General features: G+C 37.1%; 1 protein-coding gene across 2 annotated transcripts; it reads left to right on the forward strand.

Moving 5' to 3' along the window:
* The first annotated feature begins 343 nt into the window (after window positions 1-343).
* Window positions 344-23502, forward strand: Hsph1 (heat shock protein family H (Hsp110) member 1). 2 transcript variants are annotated; one of them, XM_027928805.2, is made up of 18 exons: window positions 344-855; window positions 3149-3206; window positions 4973-5113; window positions 5722-5844; window positions 7312-7411; window positions 8658-8791; window positions 9168-9412; window positions 9962-10190; window positions 11998-12104; window positions 12333-12466; window positions 14345-14553; window positions 15976-16107; window positions 18840-18977; window positions 19679-19804; window positions 20948-21055; window positions 21155-21274; window positions 21502-21663; window positions 22617-23502. In XM_027928805.2, the coding sequence occupies exons 1-18, from the start codon at window positions 749-751 to the stop codon at window positions 22821-22823; spliced, it is 2580 nt and encodes an 859-aa protein (XP_027784606.1). In that variant the 5' UTR covers window positions 344-748; the 3' UTR covers window positions 22824-23502. The 2 variants fall into 2 exon arrangements, with proteins under 2 accessions (XP_027784606.1, XP_027784607.1); XM_027928806.2 differs by lacking the exon at window positions 15976-16107.
* The last annotated feature ends 443 nt before the right edge of the window (window positions 23503-23945 follow it).

The following is a 23945-nucleotide window of genomic DNA, read 5'->3' on the forward strand; positions in this document are numbered from 1 at the left end:
TCGAGGTCTGGGGGCTACGCCAAAGTGGGGTCCACGTCCGCCGGATTAGCTTCCCTTTATAGTCTAAGGGTGGGCATCACCGCCCAGTAGCCAGTTACGAATGCTGCGAGTTTCCGAGTCATTTTTTTCTGTTCCTGTTATTAAGACGACAAGGAGCCCTTGGTTAGGGTGGGCGGGGACGGAGGAGGGTCAACCTGGTTGACTACAGCCAATGGCATCGCCGCGGCTGTCCTGCCACCATGGCAACGGCAGCCGTTCCCGGGGGGACCAGCCACTCATTGGGTAGAATCTTTCGAGAAGGCTCGAGAAGGAAGCGGAAGTGGCACGTGGAGAGGCCGGTGGAGGCGCCGGTGAGTAAATGCCGCAGATTCTGGAAAGTTCTGATCAGTGTGATACATAAGGCTGAGGAACAGGGACCTCCCCTTTTGGGTCGGTTGTTGGGCGCCGGCGCCGGTGTGCTAGCGAGCGGCGGCGGCCGAGCAAGACAGTCAGCCCGAGCTGTGCAGCGACCTGCGGAGGCCTAGCGCCGCGTTCTCCCGGGGCATCTCTCCTGCAGCCGCCGCGGTCCCCGGGTATCCGGAGGCGCCCTTCCGGCCGAGTGTCCGTGTGTCTGTCCGAGTGACAGAAGCGCAGTCGGCCCCGCGGCTGGAGCTAGAGGCGGCGGCGGCAGCGGCCGAGAAGGAGCAGCGCGCAGACAGCCAGAGGACGCAGACCCAGACCCGAGGCGGAGGCGGACCGCGAGCCGGCCATGTCGGTGGTGGGGCTGGACGTGGGCTCCCAGAGCTGCTACATCGCGGTGGCCCGGGCCGGGGGCATCGAGACCATCGCCAACGAATTCAGCGACCGGTGCACCCCGTAAGTGGGAGTTTGCAGGGCGCTGGGGACAGGTTCTGGGGCTGGAGAGCGCCGGGGACCCGGAGCTCGCGGGCAGATGGAGGCGGCGTGGGGAGTGGCGCGCCCCTCGTGGGGGCTGGGAAGGGGTGTAGGCTCGCCGCCGCCGCCGAGGGAGAGGAAGGGGTGCCTCGGGGATTCGCCGAGGCTAGACACTCAGGAACTCAGTTCTCCCGGGGTCGCCAATTTGGGCAGAATTTCTGGGGGTCTGGCGGCGGCAGCAAAGCCCGCGACTTTGCTCCGCTTACTTGGCAGCCTTCGCCCGGCTCCTTCCGCAGCCGCCCCCGGTTCCCCACCCGGCTTCTCGGTGCTGGCTGAGCCGCCCCCGGCAGCCCTCCTCCCTCCGCGCCTATCTGTGCACACCGCGGATCCCGGGCGGCCGAGCCGTTTCTTCCGCACTATGAATCTCGAAGTGAACTGGAAGCTTCCAGAGCCTGTGTGCCGCTGCTTGGCCCGGGAGCCGGCAGTCTGTTGTTAGCGACCGCAGAAACACTGTTGTGAAAGATAAATCCACCTCTCCTTACCCACTGTCACGGTTGCTAACGTTGTTTGTCCAAGTACCCAGAATCGTTTTGGGGAGATGTAAACGTCCTTTTTTGTTCATTATCGGAGCCATTCATAAGAATTCTAGACCCGAGTTTTTATTTTTTAATTTCGGAGTTGAAATAAGAGACAATAAAAATTGCCTGCTTTTGTAGCCGGAACTCCACGAGAAGGAAGGATGTTTTTCTCTGACTTAAATGTTAATATTCCACAGCAGCGTGGGGTGGGCAAACACTAAAAAAGCAACTATTTCATGGGGTTATTTTCTGAAGAAAATGTATGCAAACATACCTGCATTTTTGCATTGATGAAAATATTTGTTTGCTTTTCAAGGAAATTATTTTTTTTCAAATGTACTAAAGTCTTCTAGAGATTTGTAAAATGCAATATTAAGCCCAAAGGTAAAATGAGTTTATACAGTTATTTGCGGGCAGATGAACGCTTATTAAAGTGAATGAGAAATGAGGAAAAAAGCTAATATTGCTGATGACTTATTCCCATGCATCTGAGTTGCAAAACCATAGTGGTCTGTTTTTTTGCCAGTGCAGGACTCTTAATTGGAGGTTAGTAAGAAAGATAACAGTATTTCAGACTTTCATCCCTATGCAGCTTACATCTTTGTTCTCTTTGATCCAATAAAAGAAAAGCTATTCAAAAGCTATTCTAGGAGGGAATGTTTGTTAAACCAGATTGTTGATTCAACTGCATTGACTACTGTTAATTACTATTTATTTCAATTTGATTATTCCCTTGGAAAATGAGTAGATCCAGTCTGCAAGTGAGTTTAGAAGGATACCAGTTTGGACTCTACTGTAAAGGTCTGTCTTCTGTTTGAATGTCTCCCTGGCTTTTAGGATGCTATTTAGCACCTGGTGGAATAATCTAGGTCCAGGATGATTCTGTTTTAGCAAGTTAAAACTTCCTCAGTGTGTTCCCATTTTACTCCTCTCATTTACCTAGGTAGGAGTAAGTGTAATCCAAAATTAGATTAGATTTGGATTAGTAATGCACAATTAGATCTCTTTTCTAATCCAAAACCTTAATCACTGCCTCCTCCTCAAAAGACTTTTCTTGATCTTGTCTCTGTTGTGTTACTATGCATTTCCATTTCTTGTTACTGAGAAAGCTGTCTCATGGTTACAAATCATTTTCATCTCTTCAAAGCAGATTTAAATTAATGTAACTCATTTAATCTCTTCTCTCAAACATTTATATTCCATTCTGCTGTAACTTTTTAAGTAGAGTCTCCAGATAGGAACCTCTATTGTGCTCTTTAAACTCTAAAGTCATAAACTTAGGTACATTACTTGGGTTTACATAAAAGCTTTTGAATCTTAGGCAGATGGTATATGAGCACAAAAACAGGTAGACAGTGACATTTATGTTATTTTTGTATAGGGTGAAGTTTAATAATATTCTTTAAGTATGCAGAATACTTCCTGAATTAATGTTAGTTCTTAGTAATTGGGAACCACACAGATGATACTAGTACTTGAGGTGGGGAGAAATATCTCCTAAGATGTGAGCAGACTTGGGGCAGTAGGATTGCAACCCAGGTTTTATTCTCAGAACTGAGTTCAAGGGAACCTTTCCTCCAAAACACCCACACATAACCCTTGAGGCAATTTTTATTAGAATTTTCCTTGTCAGTTAAGAATGTCCACACTTATGCTTTTTTAACAGTTTTGAAACATTTGGTTTTTATTTCTTCTAGATCAGTCATATCATTTGGATCAAAAAACAGAACAATTGGAGTTGCAGCCAAAAATCAGGTATGTTCCTTAAGAGAATTCTGGCCCATTTTTTTTTTTAAGGGGAGGAGTTTGAAAGATACGTACAAGAGTATCAAGTGTCTTCTTAAGTTTACCTGTTTTTGAGTTTTAAAAATGTAATTCAGGTATTCTTTTTGAAACCTTATGTGATTATTTTCCTGTTGTGTTCCTTCTCTCTTGATCTATTGAATAAGATCTGCTTTAACCTCCCAGCCTGCCAATAAGACACTTGAAATTTTTTGGTGACATTTTTCTCAATATTCATTTAAGAATTAAATATTCTTTTTATAGAAAAAACCTCTAAGCTTCTGTATTTAAAAGCTTTTTGAGGTTACTTAATAATTCAGTGGGGCTAGGAGAACTTTTTGTCCAAACCTGTGCTCATATGGTAGCTGTTTGCTGCTTGTGGCTGCATAGTCAGTACTTGAAATGGGACTGTTCTGAATTGAAATAGGAAGTATATAAGATACAAGAAGACTTTTCCTTTTTTTTTAATCACCTATTAATTAGTTTTTGATGTTATATATAAAGCTCTCATTTATGTTTTACATTGTTTTGAACAATTTTTTTGAAAGATTTTTTTTGAACAACATTGATTTTAATATATGAAATACTTTTTCAGGGACTTTAGGAAATAACATAAACAAATCTAATTACAGAAAATAATATTGCTAAAAAGAAACAAAACCCTAAACCCTGAAATATGTTTTACTACTATATTGTGGCTAATTAGGTTGGAAGAGATACATGACGGGAATAGGGAAGAAAAATAGTTGTACATACTCAAAATGAGGTACTCACAAGGAGAAGGAAGGAACTTCAGTGGAGTAAAAATCCGAAGTGTCTTCAAGCTAACAGAAGTCATAGCTCTTGTCTCTTATCTTAATTACTTAGTGTAAACAAGGGTCCCAGTTTTTTTTTTTTTCCTTTGCATGAAAAATACTTTAAAGTAGAATTTTTAATCCAGAGTTTAACCAAAATATTTAACTGAAACAGTGGATTTAAAAAATTACCATCTTATAACAATTTGGCATGTTTCCCTCTGGTTCTCTTCTATTTCTGACCAAATATTTCTGTTTAACCTCTGTATCTGAGATATAAGTAAATAAGTTGCCAAAAGAAACTGAGCAAATTTTAAGTATGCTCTGATTTAACAAACATGTATCAGTTGTAAGATACTATGAATTTAGTCTCATGCTTAAAAACTGTGGCTCCCAAATGAAAAAAAATAAGCACATGCAGTTGAAAATATTGTCATTTTAAAACATTTTGAATGATCCTAACTTACATCTTCTAATATAGTTATTATCTCATACTATTGCTAGGAAGAGTAGCCATCCATATGTATTCTGGAGTAACATTTGTATCCTGGTGTAATAAGTGAACTTTAAAAAAATGTGATTTGACCATAGTGCTTCCAAATCTCCTTTTCATTCACTCATTGAATATAAAAATTAACAAGTTTAGTTAGGGGAGAATAAAATAAAGTAATAATAAAGTTACTGGGTTACTGGCATTGTCTCGGAATTTATCTTGTAGATTTTAAAAATCTGCTTTAAAGTGTGTTCGGACATGGTTGCCCTCGTCTGTTTTCCTTAGATGTTTTCTATAGGAGAAGAAAGTACAAATAAGCTATTCAATGATGGGAATGTAGGGCTCTAGAGAGGGTTTATGTCCATACCTAGGGTTGGTGTGAGTTGTATAAATGGCTAAATTGCTGTAGATAGCAAATTAGGGAAATTTAAAATCTCAAATTTCTTTTGCAGCAAATCACTCATGCAAATAATACCGTGTCTAACTTTAAGAGATTTCATGGTCGAACTTTCAATGACCCCTTCATTCAGAAGGAGAAGGAAAATTTAAGTTACGATTTGGTTCCAATGAAAAATGGTGGAGTTGGAATAAAGGTAATATAACTGAGCAACCACTGGTTTCTAAATAAGAAGACTGTTTAATCTATTGAGAAAAGTACTAGCTCTTAAGAGTGCCTCAGATATCTTAATTGTTTTGTTTGTCATATAATTCCTTTTAAAGTATAGTTAAGTATGTGCTAAATTGAGAATTATTCAGACAATAATTATATTGCTATAACATAATTTGTGTTCTAACTTTTTGGCAGTTGGAAACTTTAGGTTTATTTGATAGTGTTTAGTCTAAACGGTGTTCATGAATCAAACAAATGTCTGTTCAAAGACAATCCAGCTGGATTTGAAGAGCAATAGTGTAATACAACCAGGAATCTTTTTTTAACTTCCAGATGCATTCTTGTCTTATGATCAGCAGACAATATTTATTCTAGTGATTCATCTTTTCAATGGAAATTTACTACCATCTATAATGGTTTGACTAGAACTTTGGGAAATCTGTCTTGGTGGTTTTCTTACCCCTTCCTCCTTCCTTTATTCCTCCTTTTGAAACAACAAAACAGGTTTTGTAGGAAAGAATGTTTTGTGTTAATATTAGCATTTACCATTAAGTATTACAGCGTTCACAACCTTTTTTTCCCTTAATATAGGTAATGTACATGGATGAAGAACATCTATTTAGTGTTGAACAGATAACAGCTATGTTGTTGACTAAGTTAAAGGAAACTGCTGAAAACAACCTCAAAAAACCAGTCACAGATTGTGTTATTTCAGTAAGTAGAATTCAGCAAGGAATTCTGTTTTAATTTGCCTTCTGTATTGAAGTATCAAATGTGTGAAAACTGGTTTATTACTAGGGATCAAAATTCTATTGATAATAATGTTCCTGGACTATTTTAAAATAGGTCTGAGTGGTATTTTAGCTAGAGGCTACAAAGCTTGTTTGGGGGTTTGTTTTTTGGTACCAGAGATTGAACTCCCAGACACCCCACCACTGAGCTATATCCCCAGCCCTATTTTGTATTTAGAGACAGGGTCTCACTGAGTTGCTTAGCACCTTGCTTTTGCTCAGGCTGGCTTTGAACTTGTGATCCTCCTGCTTCAGCCTCCTGAGCTTCTGGGATTACAGGTATGTGCCACCACACCCTGTTGGAAGCTACACAGGTTTTAAATGGAGGTGGAAATCTGTGGGGCATTTAGAAAATATAGATTGACTGTCACATACTGTAGCAGTTAAATGCAACAGTATCAGCTTTAGTACTTTTCAGCTTTCCACAGGTGAAAGAACCAGAGCTTTAGGAGTTTTAAACTGTAGCCTAGTGGTGATGGTAAAACCTAGATTTTTATCACTGGCAATTCTGCTAGCTTCAGTGGAGAGGCAAATTATCAGAGAATACTTGAAGAGGATAAAGTCTTTTATTTTGATACCAGAAAGGCATTTGTAAATTCTGCTTTCACAAATGACTAGGATCACTGGTCTGCTGTGGTTATGTTCTCCAGTAGGATTGTCTATAATGGTCTTAATTTCAGCATGGTTTCTGCATTATAGCGAGCCTTGTGACTTGCCCAGAACAGTCAGAAGCCTTTATGGCAGCATATCCTAGGATGTGAAAGTGTATGGCAGAACAGCTAGAATTTTTCCTGTAACGCTGAGTCCTGTCTCTGTTGCTTAGAGTAATAATCACTAATCTCTAGTAAAAATAAAGAATTAAGTCAATAGTCATTGAGATATTTCTTTCTGAAATATCAATGATTACTTGGAAAAAAATGTGGAAGTCTCTAAGTTTTGTGTTAGGTGTTTTCCTTTATTAATGATATATATATCACTTTAGAGTGATCCTATGAATGTATTGATTTTTCTTCCTCATCAATGTCCTTACAGCTAGAGGTATAAGCCAGTACCATCAGAAACTTCAGCCTTTGCTCTTTTTGTGCTTTTATCTTTCAGGAGCATCAACATGCTTTGCCAAAAAGCACATTTGTAATCTTAACCAGTCTACTGAATTATAAAGTAACTCAGAATCTGTTATAATTTTAAGGCAATCTTTTCAAAAGTAGTTACTGTTTCTATAAGTTAAGGAACTTGCTGGAAATTAAGTGTAAAGTTCTATTTCTGTTTTGGGACCTGGCTAGGCACCTACTTAGTTGGACTCCTGTGAATTTATTATAAGTGGTTTGTGAAGAATTTAAATATTTTTGTGTTCTAGGTGAGCTAAAAGGTTTTTTTTTCTTGTTTATAGGTTCCCTCCTTCTTCACAGATGCTGAGAGGCGATCTGTATTAGATGCTGCACAGATTGTTGGCCTAAACTGCTTAAGACTCATGAATGACATGACAGCTGGTAAGAAAGTGTGTCTGTAGAAGTGACAAAACCCATAAAAGTTATGACACTCTGGGTGCTATTACTAAACACTTTTTCATGTAGAAGTAAACACTTTTCTAAAAAACGTTAGATCTGAAAGCAAAAATTCAGCTTTTTAGGTACTTGTCATTAATGAGAGTTTGGTGCTTTCTCAAATTTATGAGTCTTATTAGAAAATTATTTCATATGTATATAAAATATAAGCGTGTGTTTAAATTATTTTTTAAGTCATTTCTTTGGTACTAAAGATTGAGCCCAGGGGCAGTTTACCACTGAATAAACACTCTCAGCCCCTTGTATTTTTTTATTTTGAGGTAGTGTCTTGTAAATTGCCAAGGCTGGCTGGAACTTGGGATCCTTCTGCCTCTGAATACAGGTGTTTGGAATATAACGATGGAGTACATACACCATGCCTGGCCTATATAATTTTTTTAATTAGGCAGGTTGGATTTAACTTACTGTTTCCTTACATTGCTTTTATAGTTAAGAAACAAGTTTTTTTCCCCAAATCCTAACGTTTAGGCATCAAAGCTACCTTGAGTACAAGTAATTGATTATGGTAACATTTTTTCCTCATATTTTCAGAACTGGAGTTGATTATTTGTCAGGTATTGATTTAAGCACATTCTGTTAGGCATTGTGCTAGATGCAGTAGATAACAGTGACTGCTTTGCCTACTACTATTATTTCCTCCTGTATCAGTTTATTACTATTATTGATCAACTAAAAAGGGAGAGTAGTTTTTACACTTGAGTTATTTTCAGTGTACTTCTAATAGGTTTTTAAAAGGCTATTAGGTATACCTGTTTAGAAGTATAGTGATTTCAAAGTTCAGAAAATAACAGACCCTTTAATGCTCCAGTCTTCAGGAAACAAGAAGCACTGCAGTTGCTGTAATTATGTAAGATTTTTTTATTTTTTATTTTTTTTGATAAGTAATCTCACTGAAGGTTATGGTTAAAAGTAAGTATTGTGTAATGAGTCCGATACTGTATCCATGTAAGTAAGTCCATTACTGTTTTCCATATAAGGAGAAAGGATAGAGCATTCATGGTTCTAAAGTCAGAAAGAGAATAATAGATTCCAGAAAGTCATTGTAAAGTCAGACATAAAAAGGTTTCACTGTAATTGTTTTATAGTCAATTTTCCTGCATGTGTAATTATTTGTAACAATGAAATATCTAAGTATAAACCAAAGAATTGAAACATAGTTTACTTTTTGTAGTTGCTTTGAATTATGGAATTTATAAGCAGGATCTCCCAAGCCCAGATGAGAAACCTCGGATAGTGGTCTTTGTTGATATGGGACACTCAGCTTTTCAAGTGTCTGCCTGTGCTTTTAACAAGGGAAAATTGAAGGTAAGCATATATTGGAACTGTGTGACCAGATATACGAAGTGTTGAATTTGTTGTGATTTTTAAGCTAATGAGCCTAGACTATTCTTGGTAATGAAGAGCTCTAGGAAAAGATGTCAATATGAATTGTTGCTAAGATTGATCTACATAAAAATGATGTACGTAGTAATTAAAAGTAAAGAGTACCTTAGAAATTTAGTGGGGTTTTGTTTTGTTAGTATTTTGTAGTTACATTACTTTCAATTGATGAATTTCATGTTATTGTAATTTAAATGAGAAGTTGTGAACCTGTTAGTCTTCAGTTGTTTAAATAGCAATATTTAGGATTCTAATTACAAATAATGGGAAATGACCAGATTATTTGTTTTAACTAATTTAGGTACTGGGAACAGCTTTTGATCCTTTCCTAGGAGGAAAGAACTTTGATGAAAAGTTAGTGGAACATTTTTGTGCAGAGTTTAAAACTAAGTACAAGTTGGATGCAAAATCCAAAATTCGAGCACTCCTTCGTCTGTATCAGGAATGTGAAAAATTGAAAAAGCTAATGAGCTCTAACAGCACGGACCTACCACTGAATATTGAATGCTTTATGAATGACAAAGATGTTTCAGGAAAGATGAACAGGTGTGTCTTGAGTTCTGCAGATGAAATCAATGTAACTTCTTGCTGAAATTATAGCCCAGGTGTCACTTGTAACTAGGATTCTTAGGTTACATTTCAGGATCCTGTGCTACATGGCTTATGACTGAAAAGTCAGTGTTTTATCACCATTAGAATTTAGGGGCACTTCTGCAAAGAGGGTTTTCAAAAATATCTTCTAAGTAATCTGATGAGAAAGTTTTTTTGTTTTTGTTCTCCACTTTTTGGTAGTCCTGGACCAATAATTAAATAATAGTTTCATAGATATTTTGATGTGAATGGAAATAAATATTTAAGGTAATGAAAATCAGATCACATAAAACATTTGGGAACTAACATGGCAATTGTAAGAATATTAAAGTAATTTCTTCTAATAATAACTGTAGATCTCTGATTTTTTTCCCAGCCCATTTCCTGTACCTATTTTATATATTTACAAAGGAAAAGGGGTTACAAACTATGGTAGCATTTAATTTAGGTTTATCTAGGGTATTTGGAGGAAAGAATGAAAAAGTGTTTCTCTTATTCGCTAAGGTCACAATTTGAAGAACTCTGTGCTGAACTCCTGCAAAAAATAGAAGTACCCCTTTATTCATTGATGGAACAAACCCAGCTCAAAGTAGAAGATGTGAGTGCTGTTGAGATAGTTGGAGGCACTACACGAATTCCAGCAGTGAAAGAAAAAATTGCCAAATTCTTTGGAAAAGATATTAGCACAACGCTCAATGCTGATGAAGCAGTAGCCAGAGGATGTGCGCTACAGGTATTTTCTCAGCCCTTCTTGCTCTTGGTGTGCGTTCCTAAACAGTTCCCACTTGATTTTCATGACGATGGGTAATTTAATAAACAGAGCCTTGTATCTAATTAGATTGCAGAAGGAAGTTACTTTTCAGTGAATCCATAGGCTGTGAAGGAGACAAGGACATTCAAATCTGGAAGAGCCAATAAACTTTAGAACAACTAAGTTGGTGTTTCTCAAACAAGAATTAGAAAAGATATGTTTCTGAGGGGATCATAGAAAACATAGCTGTAAAGCACTAATTAGCAGTGTGGCAGTGACAGTTAATGGTAAAACACGGGAGAGAATTAAGTGGGATGTCACAAGGAATAGATTTTCACATGGTTTTAGAAAATAGGGACCCTCTTACACCCCAAATTGATTTTTAACCTGCTTATAGAATAAGAAGGCAGCCCAGAAGTATAAAGTTAGTTTAGTGAAGCAAAAGCACCAAACCTAGACATTATTAGTACAATAAAACATATTTAGAGTATTGATAGGCAATATGAATAATCAAATAGTTTTAACTAAAGTTAACACATTGGATTAACTGTGATGTAGTTAGAAGGTTTTCTTCCCTTTTTTATAACATAAAATGAGATTCTGTAAACAAAGATCTTCAGAGTGTCTGCCTTTTAATACTTAGGAAAAATATGTAGATACTTAGTAATGATACCCTTTGTATTGTTATAGTATGTTTTATTGGCTTTTTGGTTTTTTAAAAAATTTAGTATTGGAATAAGCCTCCTTAACTGATTCCCCCAAATGTTGGAGGTTCCTAGTTTTCTTAAAGCTAATTCTGAGCCCAGTGTGGTGACACACTCCTGTAATCCCAGCGGCTCGGCAGGCTGATACATGAGACAGGAGGATCACAGTCCAAAGCCAGCTTTAGCAATGGCAAGGCGCTAAGCAAATCAGTGAGACCCCCGTCTCCAAATAAAACACAAAATAGGGCTGGAATGAGGCTCAGTAGTTGAGTACTGTTAAGTTCACTCCCCCTCCGCCCCAAAAAAAGACCTAATTTTGGCATCTCTTTGGAAAGAGATCATACTAATTAGATATTTGGTTCATCTATTTATGATTTTTATATACTTTGTCTAAATGTGAACCTTCCACCTGACTTGGATGTTTATTGGTCCCAATTTTGAAATTATTCTTTTCATTCATAAAACTACTAGAAAATATGGACATTTTTAGTTTTACCCTTTTCAGTTTTGTTTGGTTCTTTGTAGTACTGGGGATTGAACCCTGGGGTGCTCTACCACTGAGCAACATCTCTAGCCCTTTTTTATTTTATATTTTGAGAAAGGGTTTCACTAAGTTACCCTGACTGGTCTCAAACTTGAAATAATCCTCCTACTTTAGCGTCTCAAGTAATTGCTACCACTCCTTAGTCCCCTTTTTAGTTTTTAAACATTTGAAAAGTAATATGGACAGAATTGTCTGTGTATTTACACATTCCATTGTGCATCTACACATTCAAAAGAGAAACAGCTTTTAAGTGACATTGCTATAAGCAAGGCATTTTTGGAAAAAACCAGTGTTTTTCCTAATCCTATAAAGCTTGGTATTGATTAACATTTACTGTCCTAAGGTATGATTTGCCTTTCTAGTGGTTGACATGGTATTTGGGTAGTAAATAAATCATTTGTGCTTAAGATGACATATACTGTAAGTAGTTTTGAATTTCACCTAAAACCTGTCCATCCCATTAGAATTGAGTTTTATTTTAAAAGATGAGTGGAAATTAATCATAAGCTCATGATAATTCTTTTCATGTTTTTCCTTCAAGTGTGCGATCCTTTCCCCAGCATTTAAAGTTAGAGAATTTTCCGTCACAGATGCAGTTCCTTTTCCAATATCTTTGGTCTGGAACCACGACTCAGAAGATACTGAAGGGTATGTAGTAGATGTTGTCTTTAATATATAAAAGGTAAATGAACAAATAACTTTTATGGTAGAGTGCTTACCTGTGATTTTCAACAACCAAATCTATTAAAACACCTCTAATTTTGGTACTTTAAAATAAGATAAAATTGACAGATTTTAGAATGTCTCTTCTCTGTTTATATAGCAAAATAAGTTCACATATTTGAAATACTGAGTATTTTTTCCTTTCTTCTCTAGTGTTCATGAAGTGTTTAGTCGAAACCATGCTGCTCCTTTCTCCAAAGTTCTCACCTTCTTGAGAAGGGGGCCTTTTGAGCTAGAAGCTTTCTATTCTGATCCACTAGGAGTCCCATATCCAGAAGCAAAAATAGGTAAGAAGTTAATTCTATATATTTTGCTCTTTGAGTTGAAGATGTAGCTTACCATTCAGTGTAGACATTTAAATTTTTTCTTATTCTTAGTAATATTCAGTGAAAGAGAATTCCATGTGAAAACATTTTCAGTTTAGAATCATGTTGATGGTGAAACGGGTTCATTTTACTGGCCTATACGGATATGATGACTTGCATGTTCTGTTGTCGTTTTCAAGTAATGATTGAGGAACATGTCAGGTATTTTCCTACTTCTGACGTAGGCCATACTTAAAAGGATTACTGGCTACTTTTACTGTTAACCTTTCTTTTTTTATTTTATTTTTATTTTTTCAGTAGTAGTTGGACACAATACATTTATTTATTTGTATGTTTATTTATATATGGTGCTGAGGATCAAAGCCAGGGCCCTGCACGTGCTCGGCAAGTGCTCTACCCCTGGGCGACAATCCCAGCTCCTACTGTTAACCTTTCTTCTCGGTGAAATTTATTTCAGGATGACACTTCCAATGCAAAATATCACTCAGATTGTTAAGAATTTTGTACTGTAACCTTTTCTAGAGAAGCATTTTTCTTTGGGAGGTTGGACACTGTCCATCCACTTTTGCTCATAGTAAATTCTGTCTGTTTCCTAGACTACAGATAAAATTTGCAGTATTGCTAGGTCCTCTTCGGGGTTTAACCTTGCCCTCATCCCTTTTTTTGAAGAAACTCTTTGAAGGGGCCAACCTGACCAGTTGTGTTTTGTTTCTTGACTAAAGACTAAAATGTTCTGACCCACAGTTTGTTTTATTTTTAAACATTTGTCACAAATTTATTGGTAGCAAAATAGCATGAGAAGTTATACTGTAAGATTTTTGGTAGGTTGAATTCTGTGCATTAATTCTCCATTGTGCAGAAGATAAAATCTAACCTTTAAATTTGGCATATCTAATTTTTCATGTTTACCCAAACTGAAAACCTTGTACACATGGAAAGAGCCATGTTACATCCCACTCTCCTGAGAGTCTTCTTGGATGTCTGAGAGTAAATGTTACTTCCTGAACTAGTGATGTGACAGTTGATCAAGGTCTAGTCTGGCATCTTTCACTGACCCAGTAATTAAATCTGTAACTTTCTGTGTTTTTGTGTAGATAGCACCTTAAATTTAATACTCAACTAATTTGATGCTTTGCACATAATAGCTTCAAACTACTTCCCAAAAGTTCAGTGGTATCTGTAATAACCATACTATTGCTGGAGATGATAAACACTTGGTTCTGTAGTAAAGTGCTCATTTAAAAATTAACTTGGTCCTCAGAAATAATTGATGGTTAGGTAACTTGTTGCAGGTCACACAACCAGGATCCACTGTAAAGCATTAACTAAATAAAGATGTGGAATCATTCTATTACATATAATAATTTTAGGCATTGATACAAGTTTTAGCTTGCTTTCCATATTTAAAATATTTGTTTTTTTAATCAGAAAAGTAGTATTTGCTAAAAGACATCATGGGATTAAAAATCAGCACATATGTTAAACCTGAAAAATTTTCAAGTCTTGTTTGTGCTTATCCATCTACAGAAATTGGATAGAAGGAAACAGAAATTGCTTTTGATTACTGTTATCTGAAACCCATATCTGCCTAGTATATGCTTGAATAGCCAAGAGAAGATCCTTCCCTGTGAGATTTTTATGGTATTTCAAGACTAATCTTAAGAATTGTATGTATGCTGTACAATTAATACGTGTATTTTGAGATCATAGTGTACCTTATAAGTTGGGTCAAGGGAGAAGATTTTGAAATTGCACTTCTAAGCTATATTTCTTAGCATTTGCCTACTGTATAGAGGTTTAGGTTGAACTCTAAAATTGTCTTATTTCTTTTTGTTCTAGGCCGCTTTGTAGTTCAGAATGTTTCTGCACAGAAGGATGGAGAAAAATCTAGAGTGAAAGTCAAAGTGCGAGTCAACACCCATGGCATTTTTACCATCTCTACAGCATCTATGGTGGAGAAAGTACCAACTGAGGAGAATGAAGTATCTTCTGTTGAAACAGACATGGAGTGTCCAAATCAGAGACCACCAGAAAACTTGGACACTGATGTAAGTTAGCTGATAAATCTTTGCATTTGAATATAGAATGGACTTAATTCTAAGCTGTCAGAGAAGGGTCAAAATGTTTTTCTCTTCATGAATAATTTTGTTCAGAATTTTCTGTAATAATAGTTTGCCAGTTTATGGTAATATACAAGAATTTAGGTATTATGATTAAGTTCTTTATAACTGAATTTAAAATAACTGGTATATAATTTAATTGAAGTAAAGTTTCCTTAGTTTTTTTTAAGACTATACATTAAGTCAAATGTTGACTGATGGATATCAAAAAAAGACTACTACTTAATCTATTCGGCAGTATTGTAAAGCTGAAAAAGAAAATGTTTTTAATTGTATGGCAAATTTGTTTTCGGTGTTCCAGAACTTGTTTATTTCTGGGCTTTAATCAGAAATCACTTTAATGAACAGGTAGTGTAGTGTTTTGGTTAAGATAAAGGGCAGTGTTGGTATCAAGCGGTCACTGTTAAATCATTCCCACAATATTGAAGCAACATCTAAACCCTTAGTTTTAGTCTCATCTAGAAACTCTTTACAATAATGAGTTGTATGGCTAGTGTCACTGTCTCAGTCTCTTAGTACCTTTTGGATATCAGTGGTGCCTTGCTTCTCAGTACTTCAGTGTCTGCTTTAGATTTTTGAAGCTTTGAAAGAAAAATATGGGTGATTTCAAGATTAGACAGAAAATGTTAACTTAGAATTTTAAGCTTCTCCCAAAGATCATAACAAGCACTGATTGTTTGGAGATGGGGGCTACTACAGAAAGATCGGAAAATTAATAGGCTTCATTTTTCTTCCTTTTAGCAGAGTTTTAGTCAGGATTGGTAACATGTAGCATGTAGCATTTATTCTTTATCCTAAAGAGTCTTTGAGGTACAAATGTCTGAGTCACAAGATGAAAGTGGGATGGAGAGGGTCTCAGATATCTGTAAGCTGAATGATAAGCCCTGGAATGACTGACAGTTGGCCATTTTATGAAGCTATTTAATAAATGGAAATGGAGGTAATGTCGATGCATGACGGCTGCTGGTGAAACTAGGTTTTGGAAATCTTGTTTCTGGGAAAGAGGCCTTGAGTGGAAAGCCTGTTGCCTGTGCTTCTGAGAACTAATATCTGTATACAGTTAGATGAAAGTTTCTTGGAGGGGAGTTCTTGATTGTCACAATCAGTCAAATGCTTAGCTGTGTTACTTAACTGTATTAACTGCTGTCATTCACAGAATTTCTTACAGGTTAAAATTTTCTAAGAAGTTTCCGGGTATTTTGTGTTCGTTTTGCTTTTATCCGGTACTTTTTCTGCCCACCTGTTACGAGTTCAGAAATTGAGTGTACTGTCTTTGGTGCCCTGTGACTTTATAAATTCATACAAGTACACCTGCTTTCTACATCCTTTGTGCCTGGGCTTTCATTTCAGAAAAATATCCAGCAAGACAACAGTGAAGCTGGAACACAGCCCCAGGTACAAACTGATGGTCAACAAACCTCACAGTCTCCCCCTTCACCTGAACTTACCTCAGAAGAAAACAAAATCCCAGATGCTGACAAAGTGAGTGACTCTTCTAGTTCATTCCATTAGACGATGTTGCAACATGTAATCGTTAATGATATTAAATCTGAAGTTTTAAGAGCAAGCTCCAAATGATTTTATTCTGTGTAGATTTTTTTCTGTTCATTTTCTGTGTTATTCATCTAAAACCAGATATAGAGGTACTCAAGCTCAGCTAAGGAAATTGAATATTCTGCTTTAGACCTAAAAGTGTCTCTTGATTAACTGCTACCCCAAGTACAAGAGACTAATGCAAAGTGTTTGTTGTCTTCTAAAGGGCGGAGAGGTATTTGCTAAGGCCAGAGGCAGAAAGATACATCCCACTGTGGATGATCAGTCTCACTTGAGTTAATCAGATGATAAATACATGGGCTATAGGAGTTAAATCTTTTTTCTCCTTTCAAGTTATCTGTCAAATTTGAGTAATTAAATAACCAGATTGCATTTTCAAAGAAATTATTCTTCCCTTCTTCCACATAAGTATTGGAAGCTAAATTAAGTAGTTGTATAGTGTCCCTTGAAAATGACAGCTTCTAATCAAACCTTTCAAGCTCATGGTCTGATGGATATCGAGAAATAAACACCCTTTTACTTTGCAGAAGTTCATTCTCTCCAGGTGGCATGTAAATTACCAGTCTATTGTTGGTAGTTTGGATTTTCTTCCTTTCTGAAGATAAGGGTGTTTTTTTGTTTTTTGTTTTGTTTTGTTTTTTAACTCAGGCACATCACAGAATTGTTTATAGGGGTTAAGATGAATTTTATGTGAATTAAGAGTTTCCAGTTTTTAATTTGCTGTGATTAATCTCCAGGGCTCTTAATATGCTCAGTAGGTTCTGACTGATTTCTAACGACTGCTGCCTTTTTCCCCTGTTAACAAGTCATGTGGTGATGGGTGGTTATTTGGAAAAATACCTACTTAATTTCAACTAATCCCCTAGATTAGAGTTGAGCATTAACTAGCTTGTGCTGATAAATAGTCTCAGTACCTGTCTAGCAGATGGCATTGGGTAGAATCTTGTGTTCTTAGTGGTAGGTGGGGTTACAGTCTCAGCCCTTTAGAACATTATCACACTCACTTGGAGTTTCCTCTTCCGTTCTGTGTTGGGATACCATTTCGTGATTATCTTGGTTTCGTGGGTAGTTGGTTTGTTTTGTTCTGCCTTACCTTTACTCAGCTGCCATTTGTGTCCTGTCATCTATTTTGTTCCCTGAGGATCTGTTGCATTCGTGTGTCTTGCCGGGTTTGGGGATCATCTGATTCACTTTTCCTTCTTGTGGATCATGCCCTCAGCGTGCTCACTATGTGAGGGGTCGCATATCCACTGGAAGGAAGAAGACCTAGGCCCACAGGCTGGCTGACTAGAACACCACTGGTGATTCAGCTTATGGCATTTAGTGGATAAGTGATCTCTAAGGAACGCCGGAACATGAGTCTGGCAGACGTGATTATAGTCCCATCAATAATTTTAGTCAAGTTATTGACTGTCCTAGTCCCAGTTTCTTGAGTCAAGTGCCTACGGTTTTAATGTCCTCTATAACATGAATCATCTCATGACAGTGATTATTGTATCTCGTGGGCTGTGCTTTTCCCATTTTCCAGTTCTAGCCATTTGGATACATGTTGTACACCTTGGTTATCATCTAATTTGTTTTATGGTCGAATCTTCTCAATTATGTTGTTTGTCATTTGTGGCAGGAAATGTGCTATGCACCTGAAGAAATGGAAATACATAGAAAAGGCTTGGAAAATTGAAGGTCCCAGGAAATACTTCTTTAGCCCTGTATTTACATATTTTGAAAAACCTACCGTATCCGTTATCTGAAAAGCATGGGATTTGGGGTTTTAGAATATCCGCACTATTTAGTGTACATGATGAAATATTTGGGGGATGGCACTCAAATCTAACACTAAATATGTGTTTCATATATACTTAATACCTATAGCCTAAAGTTAATTGTATTCAGTATTTGAAGTGCATCTGTTTTGACTGTGACTTGTCACATGAAATCAGCTATGGAATTTTCCACTTGTGGCAGGCATCACGTGGATACTGAAAGAGTTTCAGATTTTGAAACTTCAGATTAGGGATGTTCAGTATTATTTGCAGCATCATCCTATTCAGATTAGGGATCAGTTCAGATTAGGGATGTTCAGCCTGTATTATTATTATTTGCATCATCATCCTGTTCATTACTTTAAAACTTTTAAGAATTTCTTGTCACTTTGCAGAATTGCTAAGGAATCACATAACTCAAAGGCAAATGGTGGAAATAATACAAGTGTGTGTCTACATAATGAATTTTTAAAGGCATTCAGTGTAGTGCTAATACTGGGATATAGTGACCAAAATACAATGTTAGGAATTGAGTAAATCTTAACATCAAAAAAGTAAAGGTAAAAAGTTTGTTATTGTCAGATTCTAGACTATAAAGTTACTGGTAATTTAAAAATTTTAACTATTGAGATTCACAAACCTGCTTTAAAAGGATTGGAAAGTAAAGACCTGTGTAGAAAAACATTAACAGCAAAGATTTAAGAAGAAAAAAAAATTCCCAATCTATAAAGGAGGGCATATTTAAGTTTACTTGAAGCCCTGATTTAAAATGGGCAGTTTGGAATAGATAATCTTGGTGATTTTAGGGATTTTGTTTTATCAGTAAGTACGATGGATTTTTGTTTTTCAAGAATTGTTTAAGAATTTTTCCATTTCTTTTTTCTACTTCTTCCCAAGGCAAATGAAAAGAAAGTTGACCAGCCTCCAGAAGCTAAAAAACCCAAAATAAAGGTGGTGAATGTAGAACTACCTATTGAAGCCAACCTGGTCTGGCAGTTAGGGAAGGACCTTCTTAACATGTATATTGAGACAGAAGTAAGTACTAAATCCTTTTTATTTTGGAGTATATGTATCTGTTTTGGCCCTGTTACTACTCATTGCTAATTGATAAAGGGTTACAATTCTTTCCCATATCTCAAGTTTTATATGGTTTTAGGGATGAAATAAAAATCAATGAATTTGCATACTTAATTGAGCTCCTGGGTTGTTCTTCTTGCTGTAAGATTGTCTCTGTTCTTTTGAAGAAATTGGATGAGACTATCCCAGCACAGAGTGCATGTAGTAGGGTGGAATCTAGTCCACATGAAATAATTCTAACAACAACATTTGGTGCTTTTTTGTAGTCTGAAACTCTAGGATTCTGTGTAAATGATATATAATATGTAAATAATATACCCTTTTACTGAGTTGGAGCATCATGATTAGAACTCTTACCAGTAAATTATAGTCTATTTACATTTTTAAATGTAGTGCAAAGTGGTGTGATCATACATTGGTGGTATTAATTCCAACATGGTACAACCATACAGGAAGACAAAATTGTATTTATTATATGCTAAAAAGGAAACAACTTCACACTAGAGTTGGGGCCAGGGTGTAGCTCAGTGGTGGAGCACTTGTCTAGCATGTGCAAGGAAGGCCCTGGGTTCCATCTCCAATACCATAAAAATAACAACTAGTTAAAAAATTAACTTGGTTATTGCAAGATCATAATAACCTTTTCTGTTTGCTGACAGGGGAAGATGATAATGCAGGATAAATTGGAAAAAGAAAGAAATGATGCTAAAAATGCAGTGGAGGAATATGTGTATGAGTTCAGGGACAAGCTGTGTGGACCATATGAAAAATTTATATGTGAGCAAGTAAGTTTTAGAGCTGTTTTATTCAGATAGTCTCATGTAAAGATTCTGACATTTATACTTCTAGGTCATGTAACTTGAGCTTTTCAAAAATATAAATTAATACAAAAGTAGAAATTATGTAAACAAAGTTGTAGAGAAGTGAAGCTCTCTAGTGACGTGCAGTTTCATGTTATTCTGGTTTACCCCAGCGAGTTTAGTAACTTGCTTTTACCATCCATAAGAGAACCTGTCAGATATTCACTTCACTTCTGTGGCATCTCAGTTACAGAGGCTAAAAAGATAAAGAAGATAATCCTTGTTTCAAAGGCCTCAGACCTTTTTATCAGGGTTTTAGAGGACACCGTGCTCTCAGCAGCCTTCTCTTCTCCCCTAAGACTTGCCCAGCCGTTCACTGTGTCATCAGCATCATTGCTCTTCTTAGCCCTTTGCCCCCTTCCTGGTCAGTGTGGCTCTGAGTAAATCCCAGAAGCACGACTGAGAAGGAGGAGACTTTAAAATAGTGTGAGGGGTTAATTCTGAAGTACTAGTCTGAAGGTCTGTGGGCTTTTCTAGTGTAGTTCACTTCTTGGCCCTGCCCTGGCATTTCCTGGGGTTTTTACATTGAGATTCTGAACTAGGGGGACCCAACAAGCTACGTCTCAAGAGGCTAGAAGTACATACCTCGTATGAATAGGTTGGTAATGATCTTTTTAAATGTGTTCAGTGATTGGATTAATAACTGGTATAGCTTCCCTTTCAATATTTGAGAGTTTGGGAAGTGAATAGAAAATGAATAATTGAGACATCATTGTTTTGGAGAATAATCACATAATTGCTCATTTATAACAGTTGTAGTTCAATATATAAATTGCCTAAAAGTGGGCTTCTAAGATGCAGTATGTTAAGTTAGGAGACTGGTTACCAAAAACACTGAAAAGTCCCTATGTATCCAGACAGAAGCTACACAATATCTGTGAGTTCCTCGTGCCAAATATTTAGAGCTAAACAGGGTGTTGGTATTTTTCAGTGAAGGGAGGCCAGGCTAACTCGAGTGTCTTCCTGGAGGAGGAGCTGGCTGGTCTTCAGTGTTTCTTAGATGCCTTTTGTTTTGTTGTAAAGACTCCTGAAGCGGGACTGCCTCTAATCTTGTGTTTTCCTTATAAGGAACACCAGAATTTTTTGAGACTCCTCACGGAGACTGAGGACTGGCTCTATGAAGAAGGAGAGGACCAGGCTAAGCAGGCATATGTTGACAAGTTGGAAGAGTTGATGGTAGGCTGTTCTCCCCTAAAAAGGTGGTACTTGTGTTGTAAACAACAGATGTGTAAAGTACAATTGTAGCAACTATTAATTTATTGTATTTTATATTAGAAAATTGGCACACCAGTTAAAGTCCGATTTCAAGAAGCTGAAGAACGACCAAAATTGTTTGAGGAACTGGGACAGAGGCTGCAGCACTATGCCAAGATAGCTGCTGACTTCAGAAACAAGGTAGTCCAGCTTTTTTGTACATACTGAGGGTTAACTTGGATTCTGATAAGCTAGCATTTAGGCTGAGCAGTTTTGATCAAGGGTTAAATATTCATAAGTGAGGAAATTTTGGTATTTGAGACCAGGTAGTAGATTTGAACTTTGTGGAAAATTGGGCCAAATTCGATTTTTTTATTTTTTTACTATTAAGTATGTAATTTTATAGTGTATATTTTTTTTCTGTTTAGGATGAGAAATATAACCATATTGATGAATCTGAAATGAAAAAGGTTGAGAAGTCAGTTAATGAGGTGATGGAGTGGATGAACAGTATCATGAATGCTCAGGCCAAGAAGAGTCTTGACCAGGATCCAGTTGTACGGGCTCATGAAATAAAAGCAAAAGTCAAGGTAAGTGTTAATGTCTCATGTGTACTACTGGGTTCTCTTACGGATTTCGTAAGACAGACTTTCTTAGTTCATTATTGCTATCACAAAATTTAGATGGCTTCATAGATTTCAGTTGAGTTCCATTTATTGATTGAGTTCAACTGTGTGTTTGTAGAGTTCATGTCACGTGTCAACAGTTTTTCTAGGACTTAAAACATTCTGTATACAAAGTAATATCCCCGCCTCTGTGGCACTCATGTTCTTAGGGCAGGAAGACCAGTAGTACCAGGTACATGACGTGTCAGATGATGTTACATGCTGAGGGGGGAAATGAAGTAGGGTGTTTCAGTCAGCATTTGTGCTGCTGTGACTAAAGGATCTGACCAGAACAACTGTGAGGAGGAAGCGTTTATTTGAGGGCTCAGTCCCTAGAAAGCTGGCTCCATTCCTCAGGGCTCAAGGTGAGGCTGAACATCATGTCAGGAGAGAGTAGCAGAGGGAAGCAGCTCACATCATGGTGATCAAGAAGCAGAGAGAGACTCCACTTGCCAGATAAAAATATACTCCAAAGCCACCATCCTCTAGCCACACCCTACCATTTCAGTTAATCCCATCAGGGATCAATTCACTGATTGGATTAAGACTCTAACAACCCATTCATTTCTCCTCTGAACCTTCCTGCGTTGTCCCACACGTGAGCTCTTGGAAGACACTTTTTAGGGTAAAGAAGGGCTAGGAAATCCCATGCTGTGGAGAGGACCCAGGTGAATATACGATGACTTTCTGAGATTCAGAAGAATGCCCACTTTTCTTTTGATTGGACTGCGAGCTATATGGTTTGGGGCAAGTGTAATAAAATGAAATTCTTATATGGATAATCGGAATTAATAGAAAAATGCTGGGTCAGGTATTTGGAGAAATAATTGAAAGTAAACTGATAGGATCCGAGTAAATCTGATTATTTGTTTTCTTAGGAATTGAACAATGCTTGTGAGCCTGTTGTAACACAACCAAAACCAAAAATCGAATCACCCAAACTGGAAAGAACTCCAAATGGCCCAAATATTGATAAAAAGGAAGAAGATTTAGAAGGCAAAAATAATTTTGGTGCTGAACCTCCACATCAGAATGGTGAATGTTACCCTAATGAGAAAAGCTCTGTCAATATGGACTTGGACTAGGTGACATTAAATCGGCATATTCCTTCAATTAATGAAATATTTTTGTCATAGTATGTGATTCTACATAACATACTGAGACTATTTATATTTTCTTTTTTAAGGATGTCTAGAGATTTTGTGTATTATATGGAAAAGAAAAAAGCTTAAGTCTGTAGTCTTTATGATCCTAAAAGGGAAAATTGCCTTGGTAACTTTGAGATTCCTGTGGAATTGTGAATTCATACTAAGCTTCTGTGCAGTATTACCATTTGCATCACTGAGGATGAAACTGACTTCTGTCTTTTGGAGAAACAAAACTGTACTGCTTATTCAAGAGGGCTGGGATTAAAATCTAAGCATTTGTTCTGCCAAGGTAGTTTTCTTGCATTTTGCTCTCCATTTCAGCATGTGTGTGGGTGTGGATGTTTATAAACAAGACTAAGTCTGATTTTATAAGGGCTTTCAAAAATTAATTCTGTCCAATAGAATGATTTTGCTTTCATTATTAAAAAATCCAGTGAATAACAAAGCTAGTAAAATGTGTTTAGCAGCATGCAAAACAAAAACTTAAAGTTCTCTCATTACACAGTACATTGTCATGTGAAGGCGTGAAATGGAAGAAATGTTGATCCTGTTGTAACTGATTGTGAAAACTTTATGAGCTTTAAAATAAAGTTCATCCTATGGTGTCATTTCTAAACTATTAGTTTTGTCACTGACTTAAAAATGGGATAAGAGAAGAAAAGTATGAATTATTGTATCAGAAATTAAGTTACTTACTATAAATATTTCTCCTTTAAATGAAAATCACTTTCTCCTGCAAGAAAAGTAGCATCTGTTTATCACATTTAAAATTTCTTAAACAACTGACTTTTTTTTGTGTGTGAATATTTATTACACATGATGGTCATAATGGTGGTTTTTGTTTTGGTACCAGGGAACAAACCCAGAGGTGCTTAACAACTAAGCCTCATCCCCAAAACGCCCCCCCCCCCCTTTTTTTTTTTTTTTTTTTGAGACCGTGTCTCACTAAGTTGCTGAGGCTGGCTTCAAACCTGTGATCCTCCTACCTTAGCTTCCCAAGCCACAAAGATGACAGGCATGCACAACAAGATCAGCAAGGTGGTGTTTTTTAAAAGACTA

The sequence above is a fragment of the Marmota flaviventris genome, chromosome 4 (assembly GCF_047511675.1).
Source record: "Marmota flaviventris isolate mMarFla1 chromosome 4, mMarFla1.hap1, whole genome shotgun sequence".
Taxonomy (NCBI): Eukaryota; Metazoa; Chordata; class Mammalia; order Rodentia; family Sciuridae; genus Marmota; species Marmota flaviventris.